At 38.7% G+C, this 19830-nt stretch overlaps 2 protein-coding genes across 4 annotated transcripts in view; both read right to left on the bottom strand.

Annotated features, from left to right (window-relative positions):
* Nucleotides 1-10431, bottom strand: part of ptpra (protein tyrosine phosphatase receptor type A) — a 28244-nt gene extending 17813 nt beyond the window's left edge. Inside the window, exon 1 of one of the 2 annotated variants that reach the window (XM_023427832.2) lies at nucleotides 10329-10431. The gene's annotated coding sequence lies outside the window, so the exon portion shown is untranslated. Of the gene's footprint in view, nucleotides 1-10044 lie in introns of both variants that reach the window. The other variant, XM_023427831.2, reaches the window with a different exon arrangement.
* A 1579-nt stretch (nucleotides 10432-12010) lies between these two features.
* idh3b (isocitrate dehydrogenase (NAD(+)) 3 non-catalytic subunit beta) overlaps nucleotides 12011-19830 on the bottom strand; it is a 9737-nt gene continuing 1917 nt past the window's right edge. The window contains exons 3-11 of one of the 2 annotated variants that reach the window (XM_023427957.2): nucleotides 18586-18706; nucleotides 18333-18393; nucleotides 18107-18239; nucleotides 17378-17511; nucleotides 17120-17222; nucleotides 16682-16828; nucleotides 16335-16429; nucleotides 16082-16142; nucleotides 12011-12571 (exon numbers count right to left, since the gene is read on the bottom strand). In XM_023427957.2, coding sequence (XP_023283725.1) covers nucleotides 12494-12571; nucleotides 16082-16142; nucleotides 16335-16429; nucleotides 16682-16828; nucleotides 17120-17222; nucleotides 17378-17511; nucleotides 18107-18239; nucleotides 18333-18393; nucleotides 18586-18706 — 933 coding nt within the window. In that variant the 3' untranslated portion in view covers nucleotides 12011-12493. Of the gene's footprint in view, nucleotides 12572-12857; nucleotides 14295-16081; nucleotides 16143-16334; nucleotides 16430-16681; nucleotides 16829-17119; nucleotides 17223-17377; nucleotides 17512-18106; nucleotides 18240-18332; nucleotides 18394-18585; nucleotides 18707-19830 lie in introns of those variants that run through there. The other variant, XM_023427956.2, reaches the window with a different exon arrangement.

Here is a 19830-nt window from a genome sequence, read left to right as displayed (position 1 = left end):
TCTCTCTTTCACCCAGCATCCATTTAGCCAGCAAATGACTGTTTCCAAAAACACGACTCATGCCCCTAGAAAAATGGAAATCTTCAAGCAAATATTTAAAAGATTTTAGTCTAGTCTTTTTTGCCAAGAATACCTTTTTTGTTTACAATGACAACATTTTGGCAAAATGTCCTCCTGCTCCCCTTTTCATAGATGTAAGGAAGGATGTGTGTCTGTCCTATTTATAGATGTTTATAAATTTGACAGGAAAGTCTTCTATCTATCACTCATGATGCTCTTTACCTAACAGCTGACTGACTGAATTTGATTATGAATGTGGATTTATGTTATGTTTTCATTACTTGTTCATCTGCTAATTATTTTCTGTGTCAAAATGTAAGAAAACTAAAAAAATGTCCATTCCAACTTCCTTTATTTTGTCTGACTAGCAGTCAATATATTCAGTTTAAAAACCTAGACTTTAAAAAAAAATGACTAAAAACAATTATCTAAATAATTGCCAATTGATTTCCTGTAAATCAACTTTGGGGCTGCAAATAAGGATTATATTCATAGTTGAATAATCTTTAGATTCATTTCTTGATTAACATACTTATCATTTAGTCTATAAAAATTCAAAAAATAGTGGAAAATGCTCATCATAGTTTCCCAGAGCTCAAAGTCATGTCTTGTTTTGTCTGACCAACAGTCCAAAACCCCAAAAATATTTAATTTACTACCATATATGACCAGAACGAGCAGCAAACCCTCACATTTAAAAGACTGGAACCAGTAAATGTTTGACATTTTTGTTTGAAAGATTACTTAATCAATTAACTTTTATCAAAATTGTTGCAAATTAATTTTCTTTACATGTGCTGATTGACTAATCATAACAGTTCGAATTATATCTATACCAACCCCCAGATAGAAAACCAGCCTTTACACTCTTGGTACTTTTCACAGTTCTCTAATAAGAAGCAAGTCGATCAGTATCCTGGCCAAACTGTGTTTTATATTCATATTATACCAGATATTTAAATTTTGCGAGTGATTGACAACTGTATGCAAAAAATGACCTACAATATTCACTATAGCTGCTGAACTGTGTCTCACTGTACGTACAGTTTGTCCAGATTTGAGTAAAGCTTTAAATCAAAGTGCTTCCTTCCTCTCCTGTCAATGATTTTATAGACTTAAAAATACCCTGTTAGCCCCAAAACCACATTATAACCTTAAAACCCTACCTCTACTATCCTCCCATTCATTACTCATTAAAAAGAGTGACTCAGCTGTAATGGTCAAGGTCTTGAATTGGTACCATTTAGTGTGAATTAGTGTCATACAGCATCTGGTGTGTGTTTTAGGCTAAATTCGATGTGATAGACAAAGGTTACAAATGGGTATTTTCACATCAACAAGCTTTTCTTTTCAGTAACCTTTTCTTAATGAAGCATGACTCATTGTTTTCTGCATGCCATCCAGAGAGGCTGGGTGACGTGTCACTGTGTTGGTGTAAGTGATATAAGCCGGTCCTGTTGCTAACCGTCACTTCGCAGATGCTGCAGGAGCCCGAGAGGGTTTTATCTAGAGATTGCGTCGACCCAAGAGTACATCTCCCCTGAGATGCATCTTAATGGGTTTTATCCTCCTGAGAAGCAGTGGTCTTCCTGAGTGTGTGTGAATGCATGGGGTTCTTTTCGGAGACTTATGTGTTGGTAGAGGACATCATTAATTTAAGAGGCAGCGGCCAAGTGCTTCTATTTGTGCCACTTTTAGGTTTTTGTGCTGTCAGTGCTCTCTATTATTAAGATACTCTGGGTGATGGGTTTGTGTAATCCACACTCAAAAGGTGAAGGATGCAGGAAACATCACAAAGAAACTGTTAGTGTAATTATTCGATTGTTTGTGTTATTATATTATTATACAGGACATTACCATTGAAGCATTGAGGTACATTACTCCTGATCAGTGTCCTGACCAGACTCTAATAATGTTCCTACAATGGCTGCTGAAGAGTTTTCCATTGCAACACATTTGTTAAAAGCATAAGAACAAAGAAATGGCTCACAGCCTACTTTCACTGATTTGATCTCACATTTCATAAACATTAGCTGATAAAGCACTTTTCTTTAATCTGTTTTCTTTCAATCCAGCCTCCTGCTCTGCATTGTGACAGCCAAATATTAAAAGTTCCAACAGCTTCATCACGCTATTCCCCACAGAAGAAACATGTACATGCCCATCTATTAGAGAATGAATTCACTCAAAAGGTAGTCATGCATCTCACGCTGTCCTGACTTTGGGCTTGTGTTGTGCAACCATGTGAATATTTTTCAGACAAGGCAGAGCACTTACAGGAAGCCCTGTACCACTGGGGTTGAGCTGCCCTATGGCAAAGTGCAAAACTGCCACTATGACAAGCAACAAGCTACAAAAATCAATGGTTTGCCTCGAGGGAATAAGAAACACACAACACAGAAATGTGACAGGACGTTAGCTTCCTTTTTGATGGAAATCAAAAATGACTGTGGTTTCTTCCTTTTCCACCCTTTATTTTGCCTTAGTGTTATTTTAAGTTTACTTGCACTATCAGAACCTGCTGCACTGGCTTAAATTACACTGGAGTAACAACAGGGCTGGGCATCAAACTAACGTATGACAAACCTTAATACCTGATGAGTGACAACAAAACTTTCTCCACAGCATTGAGTATCAAGAAGTATCAGTATTAAACACTGGCACAGAATGCTTGAGTAGACTCTTAGGCTTGTTTACTTATTCTCTGATCAAATATTTCCTGAACCAAACTGGGAAACATTTATAATATATAACTTATATAACTGTATTTTAAGATGTTTATTTAATATTGGTGCAATCATCAGTTTGGGATATTTTGTTCAATAAAAAAAGCTGCATTGTTTAGGCATCTTTACTAAAACTTTGTTACTGGCCATATCGGCATATATATGGAGTAGTAAACGAAATCTTAAACCACTGCCTAAGAAAACTAATTTCTGATGGCAGGTGTCCAGTTAAATAATATATCAGGACTAGTGAACAGTTTTAAATATTCAACTCTATATTAACCATACCATCATCCTTCACACAACGTTACCAGTTAACTCTACTGGGGAAATGAATCATGTGTTAAACTGACTGTATACAAAGTGTGGACATCTGACTTTAACAGCTGACCATAGAAAACTGTCTTACAATGGAGGACTATTCAGATACAGCCTACTTGTATTTCTCAGATAAGCGTCAGAGCTGCAGTTACATGCACACGTTTTTTTTAAATTCCATATGAAGATTTCAGGTCAACTGTTAACATGGGATGTGATTTAATACAGTCTGGTGTTAACAGATGCATTTAATCGGAACAGCTGTGTGACATGCTCAAAAGTGATGAATACCTCATGAGTGGAGAAACGTACGTCCGCATGCTTTTACATCAAGTAATCAGACTAAATTGTTTAAATGGTACAAGTTTTCTTTTGACTAGTTTATGAAAAGGTTTAAAGTACCACTCTGCAACCAATTGAAATTTCAATTGGTTTCATTCATGGTGTTAATATGAAGCATTTTTGTTCTTATTGATGCTTTTAAACCGATTCAAATCTGAATATTAAGCTTAGGGGTGGGTGATCTTACTTTGGCATATGATCCACTTTTCAGATGAATCGTACAGATCGTGTCATTAAAAAGGTGCTATATTTAGATTTTTACTTTTAAAAGTTTTTATTTTTAAAAGTAGTCGCTGCTAACCAGCCTGTTGTTAACTGTTAAACAGCTAGCTAGCTAACTGCAGCTAGCAACAGCAGTCCTTGTTCTGCTCTGCGGCCGCAGTGAGCTTGGCATAGTGGCACATGTTCTCCACCAGAGCATGAATAAATAGAAGTAAATAGAAGTGCTGTCCAAATGAATACTTCATATGAACTAAGCAAGAAGAAAAGTGATTGGTGGTGACACAATTTGTAAACAGAAGAGAGCATTGTGGGTGAAGAATTGGAGATGTCGAGATTTGTGAGATAGGCCTTTAGCATTGACAGGTGACAGGTTTTGTGTCCAGGCAATCATATGCACAACTAGTCATGTGATTACAAGTTCAGATCGCCCGCCCCTTATTAGGCCCCATGTAAACATACCTAGTGACATAAAGCACTTTGTGTTTACTTCAAAGTATGTGACTTGTCATGAAAAGTGGCCTCTGTGATCAAAAGTGGAAACAGAAAAGTCTTAGATTAGCTAAATAACTTAGTAAAATATCTCTATCTGATATTTTCTAACATTAGCGATCATTAGCTACTGGCTATACCAGACCAGGTAAGGCTGTAGCTGCAAAACCCCTCAGTCAATAAATTGAGCATGTGTTTTGCTGCATATGAAATCAGCTTTTCATTTGTAAGAGGAAGAATGGGTAAATTTTTCTTTCAAAAGTTGTATAGTCTCGCTTTAACTGTTGTGACAGATGTTTATCATCCGCCTGCGTTTGATCAAACATGTTCAGGATAAAGAAAACCTGAACATCTTGCTGTGCAAAAAGAAGTAATACAACATAAAAGCAAAGGATACACTAAACCGAAAATGTTTGAATATATATGGGTAACAATGACCACAATTAAGTCATTACAAAAATCTTAAGATCTCATATCTAGTCATGTAAGACAACATAGTGAACATAGGTCTGACTTATATTGAGTCAACCATTGTGCAGAATTTGCTTCATGTACATGCAAATGGAGAGCATGACCAACAAATGAAGACAGTTGCCTCTCTGCCTGTAGCCAACTGCAGACCTCATAGGGTTGCAATCACACAGTTGTGAAAGGGCTGGGCTGTTCCCATGCCATTTCATTCACACAGTGAAAGGAACACTTATAGGTGGAATATAAAGGAAGTCCAATTACATCTCCATGACAACCAAAGGCCAAGACGCAAGATCAATGCAAGGTAGTCATTTAATATGGAGAGTTTCCAGTCAAATCTGTGGATTTCACAGATGCTTTTGTATTTACCTGTAGCCTTCGGTGAAGTACTGTGTATCTTTTCCGACTGCACGGACGTGAATTAATGAACAGCTCAAGATGGAGAAAGTTTTTTTTTTTTTTTTTAAGTGATTTCTAAGGGAAAAGAAAATACTTTAGCCTCAGATAAGAATACTTAGTAGTTGCTGCCATTTCTTCAGTTTATTGTGTGCTGTTTAAAGTAGATTAGACTGAAACCCAATGAAAAATGTGGCCACGGAACACAGCTACAAAAAAAATGCAGGAATCCTCTATCTTTAGTATTATTCATAAAATCAAGTAATTTCATTAACGATTCACAGAAGACACCCAGAGGCAATTGGGTGAGCTGAAATCCAAACAGACACAAACCCAACAGGCCTTGCTGACATGACACCAACAGTGGTGGTCAAGGGGACTTCACCATTCATGCAGAGAAAAATTTCCCTCTGGCTTTCTACAAGGCATCCTGCTTCAGTGGTCGCTGCAGTGCTAGATAATGCTTGTCTGTCTGTCTCCATTCATGGCATATTAATACTGTTTCTATGTCTTGAGAGGGAGGGAGGGGGTCCGGGGCAACAGGAATACTGTGAATGCTTCTCTTCACAGGAGACTGAAGTAGGCCTAACTCAGGGCAGCTAGGACTCTTGCTCTGAAACAGACCACAGATTATATGTCCCCAGTGCCACATACAACAGCCACAATCCTCTGGACTTCCCTTTCTGAGGGATACTACTCCCTGCTGGTGTGGTTTGTGTTCCTGTTGGCTTCATTCATGAGCTGGTGAGTTGATGAAAAGACGAAGAGAAGCGTGGGATTACTATTCTGGCTAATCATACGGGCAAGCGTGACCGCTGTGTCTGTTATTAAGCCTGTAATGATGATTTGGTTCCATCAGGCTGGACGGATCAAGAGAACTCACTCGTTTCAATGAGTGAAAGTGGTGAGTCAGTGGAGCTCTGCTCTGTGTCCGCTTCGTTGTGGGGTTTCTCACAGAGCATGCCAGGGGCCTCTCAAGCTTTCCCACATTGGACACAGAGAGGATGTGGAGGCGCAAAGCATGGCCTCCCCACAGAAGCCACTGTGACCTTGAAGCGTGGTGTGGGGCCAAACAGGCAGCTGAAGGGCCACAATGAAACCCAACTCACTATCACCTTTGCTATTTGAAACTAATATACTGAAGCTGATTTCTACATCCATCATGCAGCTGAGGCTGGGCAGCAAACTTCAATACCTTTCTGATATAAACCAAAGTGTGTCTGTGTCACAGATTACGAACACTGCCAAACTCTGAAAGCTGGCATCAAATGCCTGGTCAGATTCTTAGTCTTGTCTCGTCTTCTCTGTAAGGTTCTTGTGCAGCACTTGTGTTCAGACAATATTTAACATTTAAGAAGTTTGGTTTGTTTAAACCAAAATGTTTTAATTTAGAAACCAAAAGACAAGTACTTATTGTATTAGTACCGGTGCTCCACAGTAACATCCAGTGGTGGAGTAAATATTCAAACCGTTAATTAAACTAACAGCAGCAATAATACAATGCAAAAAAACTCACAAGTAGCTTAACAAGTAAAAGTCCTGTTTTGAAATGTTAAACAAGTAAAAGTAGAAGTATTAAGAGCAAAATGTACTATAAGTACCAAAAGTAAAAGTACACAGTGCAGAAACATGCCTTCTGTAAGTAACTACTATATGTATTACTGAATGATTATTGAAGTAGCTTTTTGCTGTTCTTGGTTGAGGTGCATCGAATTTTGATCCGTTTTATATACTTTTGTCTAGTTCAATCTATAACAATGATTCATATTCTATAAATTCTTATTTTATATAAAATCTTAATTTGTATACTAACCAGTGTCTGATAACTGACGTAGTAAAACGTGCAATATTTATTTCTGAAATGTAAATGAGTACAAGTATAAAGTGGCATCAAATGTTGAATATTTCAAACGATATCCAGCTACATTCAGCAGGAAAACAGGCAGCTGGCGCTGCCTTAAGTCCCTACCGCACTTTAAATCTTTCTTTTACAAGTCATTTAGGTTCTGTCACAATTAGAACCCAAAGTCAAGGTTGTCATATCTGAAGTGACCATCCCACTGCACTTGTCCCCCTCCTCTTCCTCTGAAAGATAAGAAGCCCATCTGAGATGAAGAGACAATCCTCTGAGGCTTAACTTCACAGCAGTGACATGATACTGCTTCTACAGAATGCCCTTTCTTCTATGTCCATTTTCATGTGCTGCATTGAAAGATTACTCAGGCATGTTGACACGTTCTTTGGACATTTTTTCACAGCAGGGCAAGAAAGGTCTTGCTGACTCGAAGGCCGATGCCAAGGGCAAATATAAATATTTATAACTACGGCTCTCAACTGGTATTGAATGCGAACTTAAATTTGACCTCAACTGCGAAGGCATTGTTTAAAAAAAGCACATCAAAGTTTTTCTGTAGGAGGGAAAACCGGCTAAAACACAACACAATGTGATTGAATGTGTCGTTTTGCTCATAATTTTTGCTTTTCCGTTAACAAAAAGAGAAAGCATGTATTTTAAGCCCAGGAAACAGTGAATGGTGGCCACATTAACTTAACTGTCTCCATTCCCAAGACATACTGTATAACAATGAATGAATTTATGTACCTCTGGTTGTGCTATAGCGGTACAGTCTAGTGTAATCATGTTAATATACCGACTTCTGCCAAAACCTGCCCTCCATCCATAACTCCAACATCTGGTACTATTATCCCACCTTCCAGCCACAGGACAAAAGTGCCCAGTTAAAATAAACTCTAATGAAGGAATAAGGAGGTGGCAACTAGACTTTGACCTGGATCATGCAAGTTTACATTAAAAGATTTTTTAAAAATTAAAAAAAAACTTCTCACACATCTAAAAACCCTTCTTAAATACAAACTCACACCTAGACTTTGAAGTCCACTGAGAAGAAATAAACTTTTATCCATATTCATCACAGTCGTGGTGAACCAGAAACATCAATCATCCCACATCAAGAGGATGTAAAACAAAGATTTACTCAGTAATCTGAAGGGATTACGTAATTACTACTCCACATCCACAGAAGGCCAGAACAAAACCGAATGATTCCCGGTGAAGTCTTCCCCTTCAGGCAAGGTATTTGATTTGTGACTCATCACATTGGTTCATTTCCTGTATTGTGAAATAAATGTCATTAAGGCCGAATGACATGTCACGTGTAGCTGCAATCAGGCTCCATAATGCTTCATAATCCTCTAAATGTAGCTGTGTTTATCCCGTCAGAGGCTGAATTACAGTGCTCTTGCACAGTAAAACATGGTGGAACAGGTGGAAACAAAAATATACCTCCTACCCCACCCTAACAGCCAACTCATAATATTGTGTCAGCACTCAGCACCCTGAATTGTGAAATTTCACAACATGGAGTTAATTTCAACGACCCACCCATCAAAACTTCACTCCACTGGGTGATTTCAAGACGTACTTTATTCTTATTTTTAGAAACTAGGCCAATCATGAAAAGTGCAGTGTGAGGATAACTTGAGCACTTCTGCTAAAACCCTTTCAGGATCCCAAGACTGAAATAACTACTTTTCTTAAAATAGGTTGGAGAAGATATGGACAGAGTGAGCATGATGATAACAGCTTTGCCTCTATCTGTCATGTCGCCAAAGCACAATGTTTTTTTTCCTTCCAGAGTTTTATGAGAGGGGGCTGCTTGACAACCAGAGATGGTTCGACAGCTTTTAGGAACAGAGGTGGACGTGTCCAGGCCTGACAAGCAGAGGTCAAGGTCGGCCTGTTGGTACACTGTGACGCACCCTGTGAGTTGCAGCTTGAGTTTTGCACTTCAGTGGTCCTAACATGACATGATGACCTCTGAAGTGGAAAGGCACTGAGACTGAGGTATGGTGGATATGTGCTGGAGTTCAGTGAATCGGTCCAGACCTGATGAGTCAAGCTCCAGGCAGACATAGCAGAGAGGGTTTTTTTTTTTTTTCTTTTTCAGATAGGACAAGCCACGCTCTGCCATGCCTCCTCAGCCTGTGTGATGCTTCTCTCTGCTCTCACCTTCCAGTGTTTGACATGACTTCTACTGAAGCAGAGTTCCTTTAGTTGATGTTTGGCTCTAATGAAGCAGCGGCTGCATTCATTCAATTTCTTTCTTAAATTGAATTCCCACTATTTCTCATGACAAATAAGCCATTAAAGGAATAATCCATGTTCTGATGAGCTGAGAAATGTAACTTGAAGTCCAAGTAAAGGCATAGAAATACATGAAAAAACCTCAACACCCTCAAGATTGAAATGGTATGCTCGGTTACACCCAACAGAAAGAGAGGAGAATATTAATCATTAAAAAAAAGAGAGAAAAAAAAACTTTGGGAGAGGTTGTGAAAGGGAATGCACACTCATGAGACTGAATGTCAGAGAGCAGAGGAAGAAACACAAAGCAGCCGCTGTGATTTGACAGACCATACGTGTTAATGTTAGGGCGACCTAATTCCTGTTGTGGGTCGCATGAAGCCCCCCTGTTCCTCCACCCACCCACCCAGCCAGCCAGCCAGCCAGCCAGCCAGCCAGCTCCCCACCCTCTCTGAACGTGTAATAACAAAGCGTTGATCAATAAAGTGTACTTTCCAGTGCAGACATGGACCCCCTGTCTTTGTTCCACTGCCAGCGCAACAGCATCTGTGTTGGCACAACAAACCGAGTTACAACCTCCGACTTTCCGAAATGTTGTCGCACTCATCTTTAAGCCCCCCTTTTTTCTTGAGAGCCCCCTTCGCCAAAAAAATTCCCTCCCTGCCTCCGAGCTACTTCTGAAATGTTCAAGCAATACAAGGAGGGTTACAACTATTGAATACAGCCGTGTTCCCTGCACAAACCTGGGTTTATCTCCGCTGTGAGACAGATACTCATGTAATGGAGCCTGTGAGGCTGAATATGGGGGACAAAGTGTTTGTGGATGACACAATGTTACAGCGAGTTACATGCTGCTACACCGACATTGTAACAAGTGTGACTCGGGCTTTAAGCAACAAAAACAAGAAAACTCACCACAACTCCTGTAGCACCCGAAGAAAACCCGGAGGAGGGATACAAAAATCAAAGCCAACCAGGAATTTATCCTCTCTTTCGCTTCCACGTTTTTCAACCCCGGCCCCAGTCTCCACACCCCAGGAACCGAGAGTGTGAGCGGGGTGGGGGGACCTGGGTGATAGCAGAGGAGGGAAGCACGATCTGGGACACACAGTCAACACTTCGCAGTCAGTTTATCTACTAAATCCAAGCAAGGAAGGCACCCCCTCTCTACAAGAAATCCTCACTTCGCCCTAACGTACCGTCCCTTCGGAGGGTACTTTCTTCGCCTTCCTGGAGATTAAATCCCACGGTTTATCCGCTGTATCCGGGCGCGTCGGTCGACTATTCTAGTCCGCCATGTTGTGTGTCTGTCTGCATAGGAAGAATGGGAAGCGAGCAGCAAATTCCCAGGCCAGGCCCCGTCTCTTCTCCACTAGGTTTCTGCATAGCCCGCAGCGACACCTGCTGGCAGAGCCGAGTATTACACAGTCCGGACTGTGCCAAAGACTTACTGCTGGTAATGCTTCCTTTATGAGGCCAGGGGTCCTCCAAAGGGTCCACGAAGGGGCCCCCATTCACTTTCACTGTTCCACTGTTTCGAGATAGTTGTACTTGAATATTTCCGCTTTATGCCTCTGTGTAGGTACTTCTATTTTATTTTTATCCAGACACATATTCAACATGCTATAGTTGGTTAGTTACTTCTCAGATTAAGAGATAATAATAAATAAACAGTTTATAAAATATGATACATTATTAACTTTAAATCACTCAACAGTATAGACACAGCTAAAATTAGATTCACCTTAAGCAACAGAAACATTAGTTACCACTTACATGTTAATGCATCATTAATAATGAGACAATAACTTAACAGTAGCTGTAACAAACTCTGCACTGCATGAGTAGCCTACTTTTACTTTTGAAAATTTTGATTGCAAGTCATTTACTTGTACAGATGTATTTTAATATTGTGAATCTGTTACTTACTTTACTTTTACTTAAGTAAATGATCTGAATACTTCTGCTACTATATGAAAGTATGTGAAATGTTTACGTTTTTGAAGGTTTATGGTCCATGGTAACAATGTGTCCTATTAATATTAGCGTGATGCAGTTTATTTTTAAGAGAACAAATGATTAACTAAAGAAAACAGCTTGAATAAAAAAAAACTTGAGAGTAAACAGTTCAGGAAAGTAAAAGAAATAGCTTATGTCAGTTAACAAAGATGATCATTTCAACAGTATTGTCAGTGGTACTACTTTTTCTTTTGTATTAAAAGTAATCAGATGTTAAATCTTGCTCCTTCTGAACAGTGATAAGTTGGCAGGAATATGTTACAGCTGAGACACGGATCTTTTGATCAGCAGAAAATCAACTGGTAACAATTCTGATAACTGATCAATGAAATATTTATTTTTTTAACAAACGTGCCAAAAAAATGTATAGCTTGTCAATTGTCAATATTTTCTGCTTGTCTTAGTCTTCTGTTATACTCAGCTAGTGGTTGGACAAAACCAGCACTTTGAATAAGTCAAATTGAGTTTAGAAAAAATGACATACAATTTAAAAAAAAAAAAAAAAAAAAATTTTTTTTTTTTTAAGTTTCTACCTATTTTATGGATCAAATATTAGTAAATTAATAAAGAAAATAAAGACAGTAATGATTAGGGGTAGCCAAAGTCTATTAGCACTGTGAACGACAAAAACATTGTGTATTTGATCAGTTTCTTGTTTCCTACTTATTCTTTTTAATGGTCCTGGGGATCTAGAGCAAACACTCTACCTTCTTGACTCTTCTCTCCTCTTGACTTACATATGTTTGGACACAGGGAGCTCCTCATGCTATGAGGTGATACGTGCCCTGATAAAAATTGAATATCACTAAATACTGCAACAGTCATCTATTAACATTCATGCAAGGATTCTCCACTCAGGATGTCGTATCTCATGAATTCTTTATTATTCACATCTCCTGTTAAATGACGGAGCAATTAAGCTAAAACTTGGAAGTTAATAAATAATATGAAAGTATGCATACATCATGTTTTGACAGCGATGACTGTCCAGACATAAAACCATTCAGTAGAAATTACAGGACCTTGTCAAGAGAACAGAATGTGAATGGCTCGTGTGTAACAGCATGGAAACATGTTTTATACTGATAAGACTTTGCATTTTCAAACTTCTTCTTTTTTGCCTTAGATGTCATATTTAATTGTTATGCTCAACTGAAAATCAGAGTTTTTGGATATTATAGCTCTGCTTTTCATCTACATTTTACTGTGTTTAAGATGGAAAATGTGCGTACGCTGGAATATATTGTACTGTATGTGTACAATCGGTGAAGAGATCAGTTTAACACGAGGTAAATCAAAAAGCGTGCGTGCATCTCAGCAGCTGACAGATTCGCAAATACAATGCTTAGACTGCCAGGTTAGCAATGACAGCCCGGGTGAACTCGTCGCTTGTTGCATAGCCCCCCAGGTCTCCAGTGCGCACCTGTTGCAAACATAAGGACAGTGTGTTACTATGTGCACAGCTGCTGCAACACATGTCCACATACAGTATCATGGCCAGTGTGTTAGAGAGCCTTTAGAAACTGCACTCACAGAAAGCACAAAGTGTGATGAGTGAGATATGTTCTTTCAGAGAGCATCAGTTTCATCTCATTTTAGTAATGTAATATTATGTCTCAACAGTGAGAGAACACGATACTGTTCTAAAACATGCGTCTAGTCTTATTAATTCGTATTCAAGCACAGTCACATCATTCAAAGTCGCTGGCTACGAAGAGAAGACAGAATGTTATTTATTCAAAACCCCATCACAATTGTAACCAACTTTCATTCGTATAAAATTTCCATGTAAGATTTGTGGACAAAATGGAAACAAAATCGGATAAACATAATAAGACATGACAGCGTTTACACTGGTGGTGGTAAACATTCTCCACAAATCAGCTTAACAGGCTTGAAAGAGAATAATTACTATGAAAAGCATGATAGATGAAGTGGTGAGATACAGCAGTGCTTTAATTTCTTACAGCATTGGTGGCATGAACAACAATGACTAATATTAACTTGTTGATAATAGTCCTTAGATATAATGTTTAAATATAAAAATTAGGACCCATTTACTCATTTGTTGTCACACGACAAAAGCCCTAAGCAGATAATCCATCGTATACATTTTCATAATTCAGCCTGGTGTAGAAGCTGTGCACCACAGAGGACTAGTTTATGGTCTTCACATTAGAAGATCCTCTGTAGCTGTTAAACTGTAGAATCATTATAAAACTTCTTGGTTTGGTAAAACACCTGAAAATGATCTCACAAACATTGGCGCAATACCTGAGAGTACTATATATCTTGAGTCTAAATATTTTTGGCTTTCCTTGATTTTTGCTTTGGCAGAGTTGTTAATGTTAAAATACTTCCTGGATTATTAATATCACAGAATTTTTTCCCTTTGCTGTACAGTAACACTTTACGGCTTTAGCCGTGTTTACAGCACCGCAATGGAAGAACAGGGTTTTACTGAAAACAATGAGAAACTTGTAGGACAGAAATGTTACGTTATTAGTGGGTCATGATGTAGCAGTGTTACCATAATATAAACTGAGGTACAGTAGCATTCCATCTTTATATTGTTCAGTTTTGAGTAATGTAAAAAATATGAAGTCAGTTGGTGAACTGTGAGGTCAAAGTAGATTAGCAGGTCGTTTGTTTCATATTGAATTTCAAATAATGTGACAACAGAGAGGTAGTCTACATGGTCAACATGTCTGAAACATTTAGATAATTAAGCAACAACCGCAAGCAAATGAAAAGGAAAGAAAAAACAGAAAAAGCAAAAAGATGCGAAGTGATGGGCACAGACTATGAGGACAGAGGGATGTCTACAGAGAGCGGCAACAGAGGATCAAGCCTCGTGAGCTGCACATTTTTAGTAAAGTACAACACAAGTTAACACCTGCAAACCCAGTATAAACCATATACATTAGGATGCAAATGATGGTGTTTGTCAAAACAACTGTCAGTGAGAGGGGAGATGGGTCTTAACATGAGTCCAGTTCATGTTGAGACAATGTCCAGATTTAAGGAAATGTCTGTGAGGAGTGTGATGAAACATCTTAGTAAACAGGTCGGTGGCGCAGGTTTTCCACAACAGCACGCACAAAGTCGCCAGTGGTAGAGTACCCGCCAAGGTCTCGTGTCCGTACCTGGGACGTGCACACAGATACACACACACACACACACGGAGGATAATGGGGTACAAGGAGAGGAGGGAGTTAAAAGGAGAGGGAAGAGGGAGAGGAAGGGCACTTCAGACAACATGCAGGAAACTCTGCTTCAATTGACAAAAAAAACAAAAAAAACAAACATATCTCACATTCATACAGCAGTCTCAAAGACAACACCACCCCAACTGAAAACACGTTTTGCCATCACGTAGAGGAGAAACAAAAAAACGAAGGAAAAAAGTCTGCCCTAAAGCTGCTCTTGCTGAAAGGTGATTTTTCTTAGACCTGAACTGGCCATGCAGTTTAGCAGACATCTGAGGGAAGAAGGTTGACCTACTTCATGCTAGTGTTCGTGTCAGTGTGTGTTAGTGTCAACAGGGATCAGGTGCAAAAGGCAGTTAAAAAAAAAAAAATATATATATATATATATAAAAATGCAGTTCTGGGAACAAATGCATTCAACTTGCACATTCAGTAAGAAGGACTAAATTAAGCAATGAAGAGAAAAGCCAGCGGAGTTAAGACACATAAATATACAACTTCAGAAGTAAGTAATCAAAGGCTCTCCAACACACTGAAGTGTAGTTTACAGGTCGTTAGATACTGTAAATCAATTACAGATAATTTGTGGGTCAAGAACTGGTAATATTACACTTAAGGAGTTAGTGTCATTGCTGCTATTTGACTTATTTATATGACAGAGCTCTGTGGTAAGCTGTTCAGGGCAGCACACTGAAACTCTTTCACATTTAGTGTACGTTTTATTTTCTCAACTCAGCCGCGAGCAGGATGACACTGTATACGTGCGACTGCAGTTACTGACCCACATAAGCAATGAGCAGAAAGGTTAATTTCGATAACACGGGATGACAGGATATGTGGTAAACAAGTCCCGCTGGCTCCACATATCCTCATTCTGCAGAATTACCACTTGTTACTTTGCTCTACTTAGGACTGGGCGATATAACCAATAAACTCGATGTATTGCAGCTTTTTTTCACGTGGGATGTAGTAAATGACGATATTGCGAATATTGAGTAGAAATTGTCACTTAATTAAAATAATTGTTTTAAGCCACCGACTTGAAAATTGCTTTGGCGTTTTGCTTCTCTCACTCTCTTCTATCTGTATCACACTCCCTCATCCATACAGAAAACTCTCCTAGGTGCATGTGTGTGTGACGTAGGCGACACGTGTGTGACGTATGTGTTTTTGTATCTGAAGCGGAGGGAACTTAGGACAGTGAAAAGAGTGAAGCGCCAAAGCGAGTTTATACGTGTTCAGGAATGGCAACTGAAGATGAAGGTAGACGAATTGGTTCAGAAAAAAAAACATTAACTTGATTGAGATTTCCCCCGTTTTTGCAAGCAAATTGTTCCAATATAAACCATTAATGCCTGTACAGTAAACCAAAATGTAGACAAATGTTGCAGGTACTAGAATCATCATAATGGTGTGATTTTGTGCATCGAGGGTTTAAATCGCACATTTATGGAGTGCTTTAGAGGAGAGTTCAAAATGTCAAGATATATACTCTATTGTGTATTGCAATATAGCCTAAAAATATCGCAGTATTATTTAGTGGCCATCGCCCAGTCCTAGCTCTACTGGTATTTGCAGATGCAGTAAACCTATTCCTTTTGGGGGTTAATACTGTTAGTGCAGTCTGACATGTTTATGTCATGGCAGGTGTCTCCACATTCACAGGCTCAACACACCAGTGTGCATCAGTTGAACGAGTACAACTCAATCACACACACACTTACCTTGCCCTGTTTGATGACCCTCTTGACAGCATCTGACACCATTTGGGAGTGATATTCCAGGCTGCAACACAATACGGTGACAATTAAGGAGGTCGCCAGAAGCGTCTTGTACACATGTCTCCATTCAGAAAGAGAGGCACTTAAAGCTGTTTTCTAAAAGTTTGAGAAGTGCATTACACAAGGACAGAGGATACATGGGTACGGTGTAATATGTGGTGTACTTGTTACTACAAGGCCCAAGAAGTTGACTCACTTGAGGTGCCTGAGCATGTTAGCAGCACTGAGCAGCATGGCCGTGGGGTTGGCAATATTCCTTCCTACAGCTTGTGCAAAGGGGTGACGTGCACCCTGAAAGAGAAAAGACACAGGGCATGGAGAATGATATGAGAATGACAGTACCAGAAAAGAGTTTAGTAATCAATAGTATCACTATTTCAATTCATAATACCATTTGTATTTTGGATTGTGCCCCATTATAATTTTCTCATCCAAGCAAGTGTCGACAGTAAATAAAAAAGAGGAAGACCTAGAGAATGACTGGCTGGCTAAACTCTGAAAAACATGTGAAACAAACAGTGGAACAGGTCAGTGAAAACTCACAGTCTCAAACACAGCATACTCTGCGCTGTAGCTCTCCCCAGGAACAACTCCTGCTCCTCCCACCAGCCCTGCTGCCAGGTTATCGATGATGTTACCGTACAGGTTGGGCATCACCAGCACGTCAAACTGGTAAGGGTTCTGGACCAGCTGCAGCAACGAAACACAGATAATGACAACTTTGAATATGGAATGGAAAAGTAAAGCTGAAGTCTAATCAGCTGCGTCTAGCCAGTCAGTAAACAAACAATATTAGTAATCATTATGATGAGAAGTGTAGTACTTCATACCGTTTGTTAATTAAGCACAGCTAGAGAACTATAAAAATAAATACGAATACAAATTTTGTAAGGCTATTGGGTATAAAATACAATATGCATTGCATTACACCAAATCATTTATCAATAAAGTCAAAAGAATAAACAGTGAGTGTGTATGTACCTGCATGCAACAGTTGTCAATGATTATATTTTCATATTTGATTTTGGGGTACAGTTGTGCCACCTCTGCACAGCTCTGCAGAAACAAGCCATCACCTAATTTCCTGTAATAAGACACAGGGGGATGGGGGGACAAGTGTTGCTATGGTTGTAATGCAAATCACGACCCCAGTTACCACAATTTTAAGAATTAAATGAAGAAAAAGATTACAAAATAAATATTAGAGAAAAAAAGGGGATGGGGTTTCTATTTGCTTACATGATGTTGGCTTTGTGAACAGCTGTGACCTTGTTTCTCCCCTTCTTGGTGGCATAATCGAAGGCGAACTTGGCGATGCGCCGTGACTTCTCCCTGGTGATGATCTTCAAACATTCGATCACACCCGTCACACTCTGAAGAGCAAGAAAGGGTGTACATATTTTAATACAGCCACTTTTATTGGAAATTTGAATAATCCAGAGTGTAAGAGAATGAAAACATACTGTACCCTATATACAGCAAATGCATTTTTTAGTCGTCCATCTCATATCTGACAGAAAATATTTATTTAAATTTTAATGAATGAGGCTATTTTTTATTCCGATTTTTGGCAATCTGTATCAACCAATCAGAACCAACCAATAATAATACGACTACACACCAAACAATCAAAATACAGCTGCAAACCAATTAACATATCAGAATATGGCAACAAACCAACCAATGAATCAGAATACGGCTTCAAATCAACTAACCAATCAGAATAAGGCTACAAACCAATCAGTGTAAGGCTACAAATCAACCAATCGCAGGCACACAATACACCATTTCAGCACCTGTCAGAGTGAGTCATCTTTGTTTTAATCTCCAGTTTAATACTGGCCAAATTTCTCTCTCTGTGTTCATGGGAAATCTCTTTCTTCAAAGAAAAATAAGATTTCTTTTTCAAGTGGGTTTCAAACCACTATCCAACCTGTGCCTGCAGTGAGTAGGAGGAGTGTTGTTTACCTCATGCTCCAACGAGCTGTACTCCCCCTCGGTCTGTTCACGGATGATGACCAGGTCCAGGTTGTTGTGGCGAGTGCTGTAGCCCGGCAGGCTGTTCACATGAACCACATTAGCAAACAGGTCCAGTTTACGCCTGAGGAATGGACAGGGAGAGTAGAGTCAATCAAAAAATAAAAAGCAGAAAGAAAAAAAATGTACACGTACACATTCATTACTGATTTCTTACCTCAGTCTCATCTCATATGAAGCCAGTTCCCCTTTGAATTCCATGGGCGTGTGAATCTTTCCTGGATAACCACACACACCGCAAGCATATGTTAGGTTCATTTGCTTGCCTTATAACCTCATATACTGTGCTTTATTTTAGCCAATGTACTGCACTGCATCTTTCTTAATGGCTCACATTGTGCTGGTATGAAACCAAGATGAACTATGAGAGGATGACAATGACAAAAAAATAAATAAATAAATAAAAATACCTTTCATGGCCACTTTGTTGGTCTTCATAGAAGTCAAAACTTGCTCCAGTTTATCCTCACTGGCCATGTTCTGTACCTCACTCAGGTGGAACTCCTCAAATTCTACCGGGACATCTCCTGCCTGGAGAGAGAAGTCAGAAGATACCTTTAGCAGTCACCATTTTAAAAATTGACATGCTGTCCTCACACGCTGTATTTTGTTTTCAGCATTTTCTAAGCTCTTGCTTGTTTTAGATTATTACTAGTGTCCAAGTTTATTTAAAAAAATCAAAAAATACTGGCTATATTATAGCTTTGATATATTTATAGCTTTTTTTGCTGTTTTTATTAATCATTATGGATTTCATATTACTAACTTGCAGCATTTCTGTTTAATTGCAAGAAGGTTATTTAATCTCTAACAACTTTCTTTGGTAACCGAGTCAAGAGTGTTGAAAAAAATCCTCCAGTATGGATGTTTTGTGGGAAATCGTTCTCTGCTTAATAATAATAATGATAATAATAATAATAATAATGATAATAATAATAATTATAATGATTCCTTTAAAGCACCTTTAAAAACAAGAGTTAACAAAGTGCTTTGACATAAAAGCACAAACATACAAGAGAACAATGGCAGAAGAACCCAAACAACAACAACAACAACAACAACAACAACATATAAACCCATAAGAGCCCAAGCATGCGACCCAAGCAACACAAGAACCCAACATCATAAATTGAGACCAGGAGGACCAAGGTAAGATGTAAGATGATGTAAACAATTAAAGGGGATATGAATAATAAAAGGGGGTATAGGCACTAAAACAACATAAAGCAACAGAATGAGATAAAAAAGAATTAACACAAATAAGGGCATAAAGGGGTAAAAGCCGTAAGTAACAGTGCACTAAAATAAGGCGAAGAAGCGATAAGGAAATAAAAACAATAGAAAAAGGTAAAAACATTTGTAAAGAGATAGAACAATAAGGAATAAAATAAAGGTAATAAGGATAAATGAAAGCCATAAAAAACAATAAAAGGAAATAAAAGCAATACAAAAAAATTGAGGATGTTAGGGAACTAAAGCAATTAGAAGATAAATAAATATGATAGGATAATAAAAAAAAAATACAGACAGTAAGAAGACGACATCACATAAAAGCAAGTCTGTAAAAGTGAGTTTTAATAAGCGAGTTAAAGGATGTCAGATTCTGCACGCCTTATCTCCTTGAGCAGGTCGTTCCAAACCTTGGGGGCCCTGAC

This window comes from Seriola lalandi, unplaced genomic scaffold, assembly GCF_002814215.2.
Source record: "Seriola lalandi dorsalis isolate HSWRI2012SDOR001 ecotype SW California unplaced genomic scaffold, Sedor1 jcf7180002054864, whole genome shotgun sequence".
Classification (NCBI taxonomy): Eukaryota; Metazoa; Chordata; class Actinopteri; order Carangiformes; family Carangidae; genus Seriola; species Seriola lalandi.
Note: the sequence above shows the minus strand (reverse complement) of the source record. Positions and strands in the feature narration are given on the sequence as shown.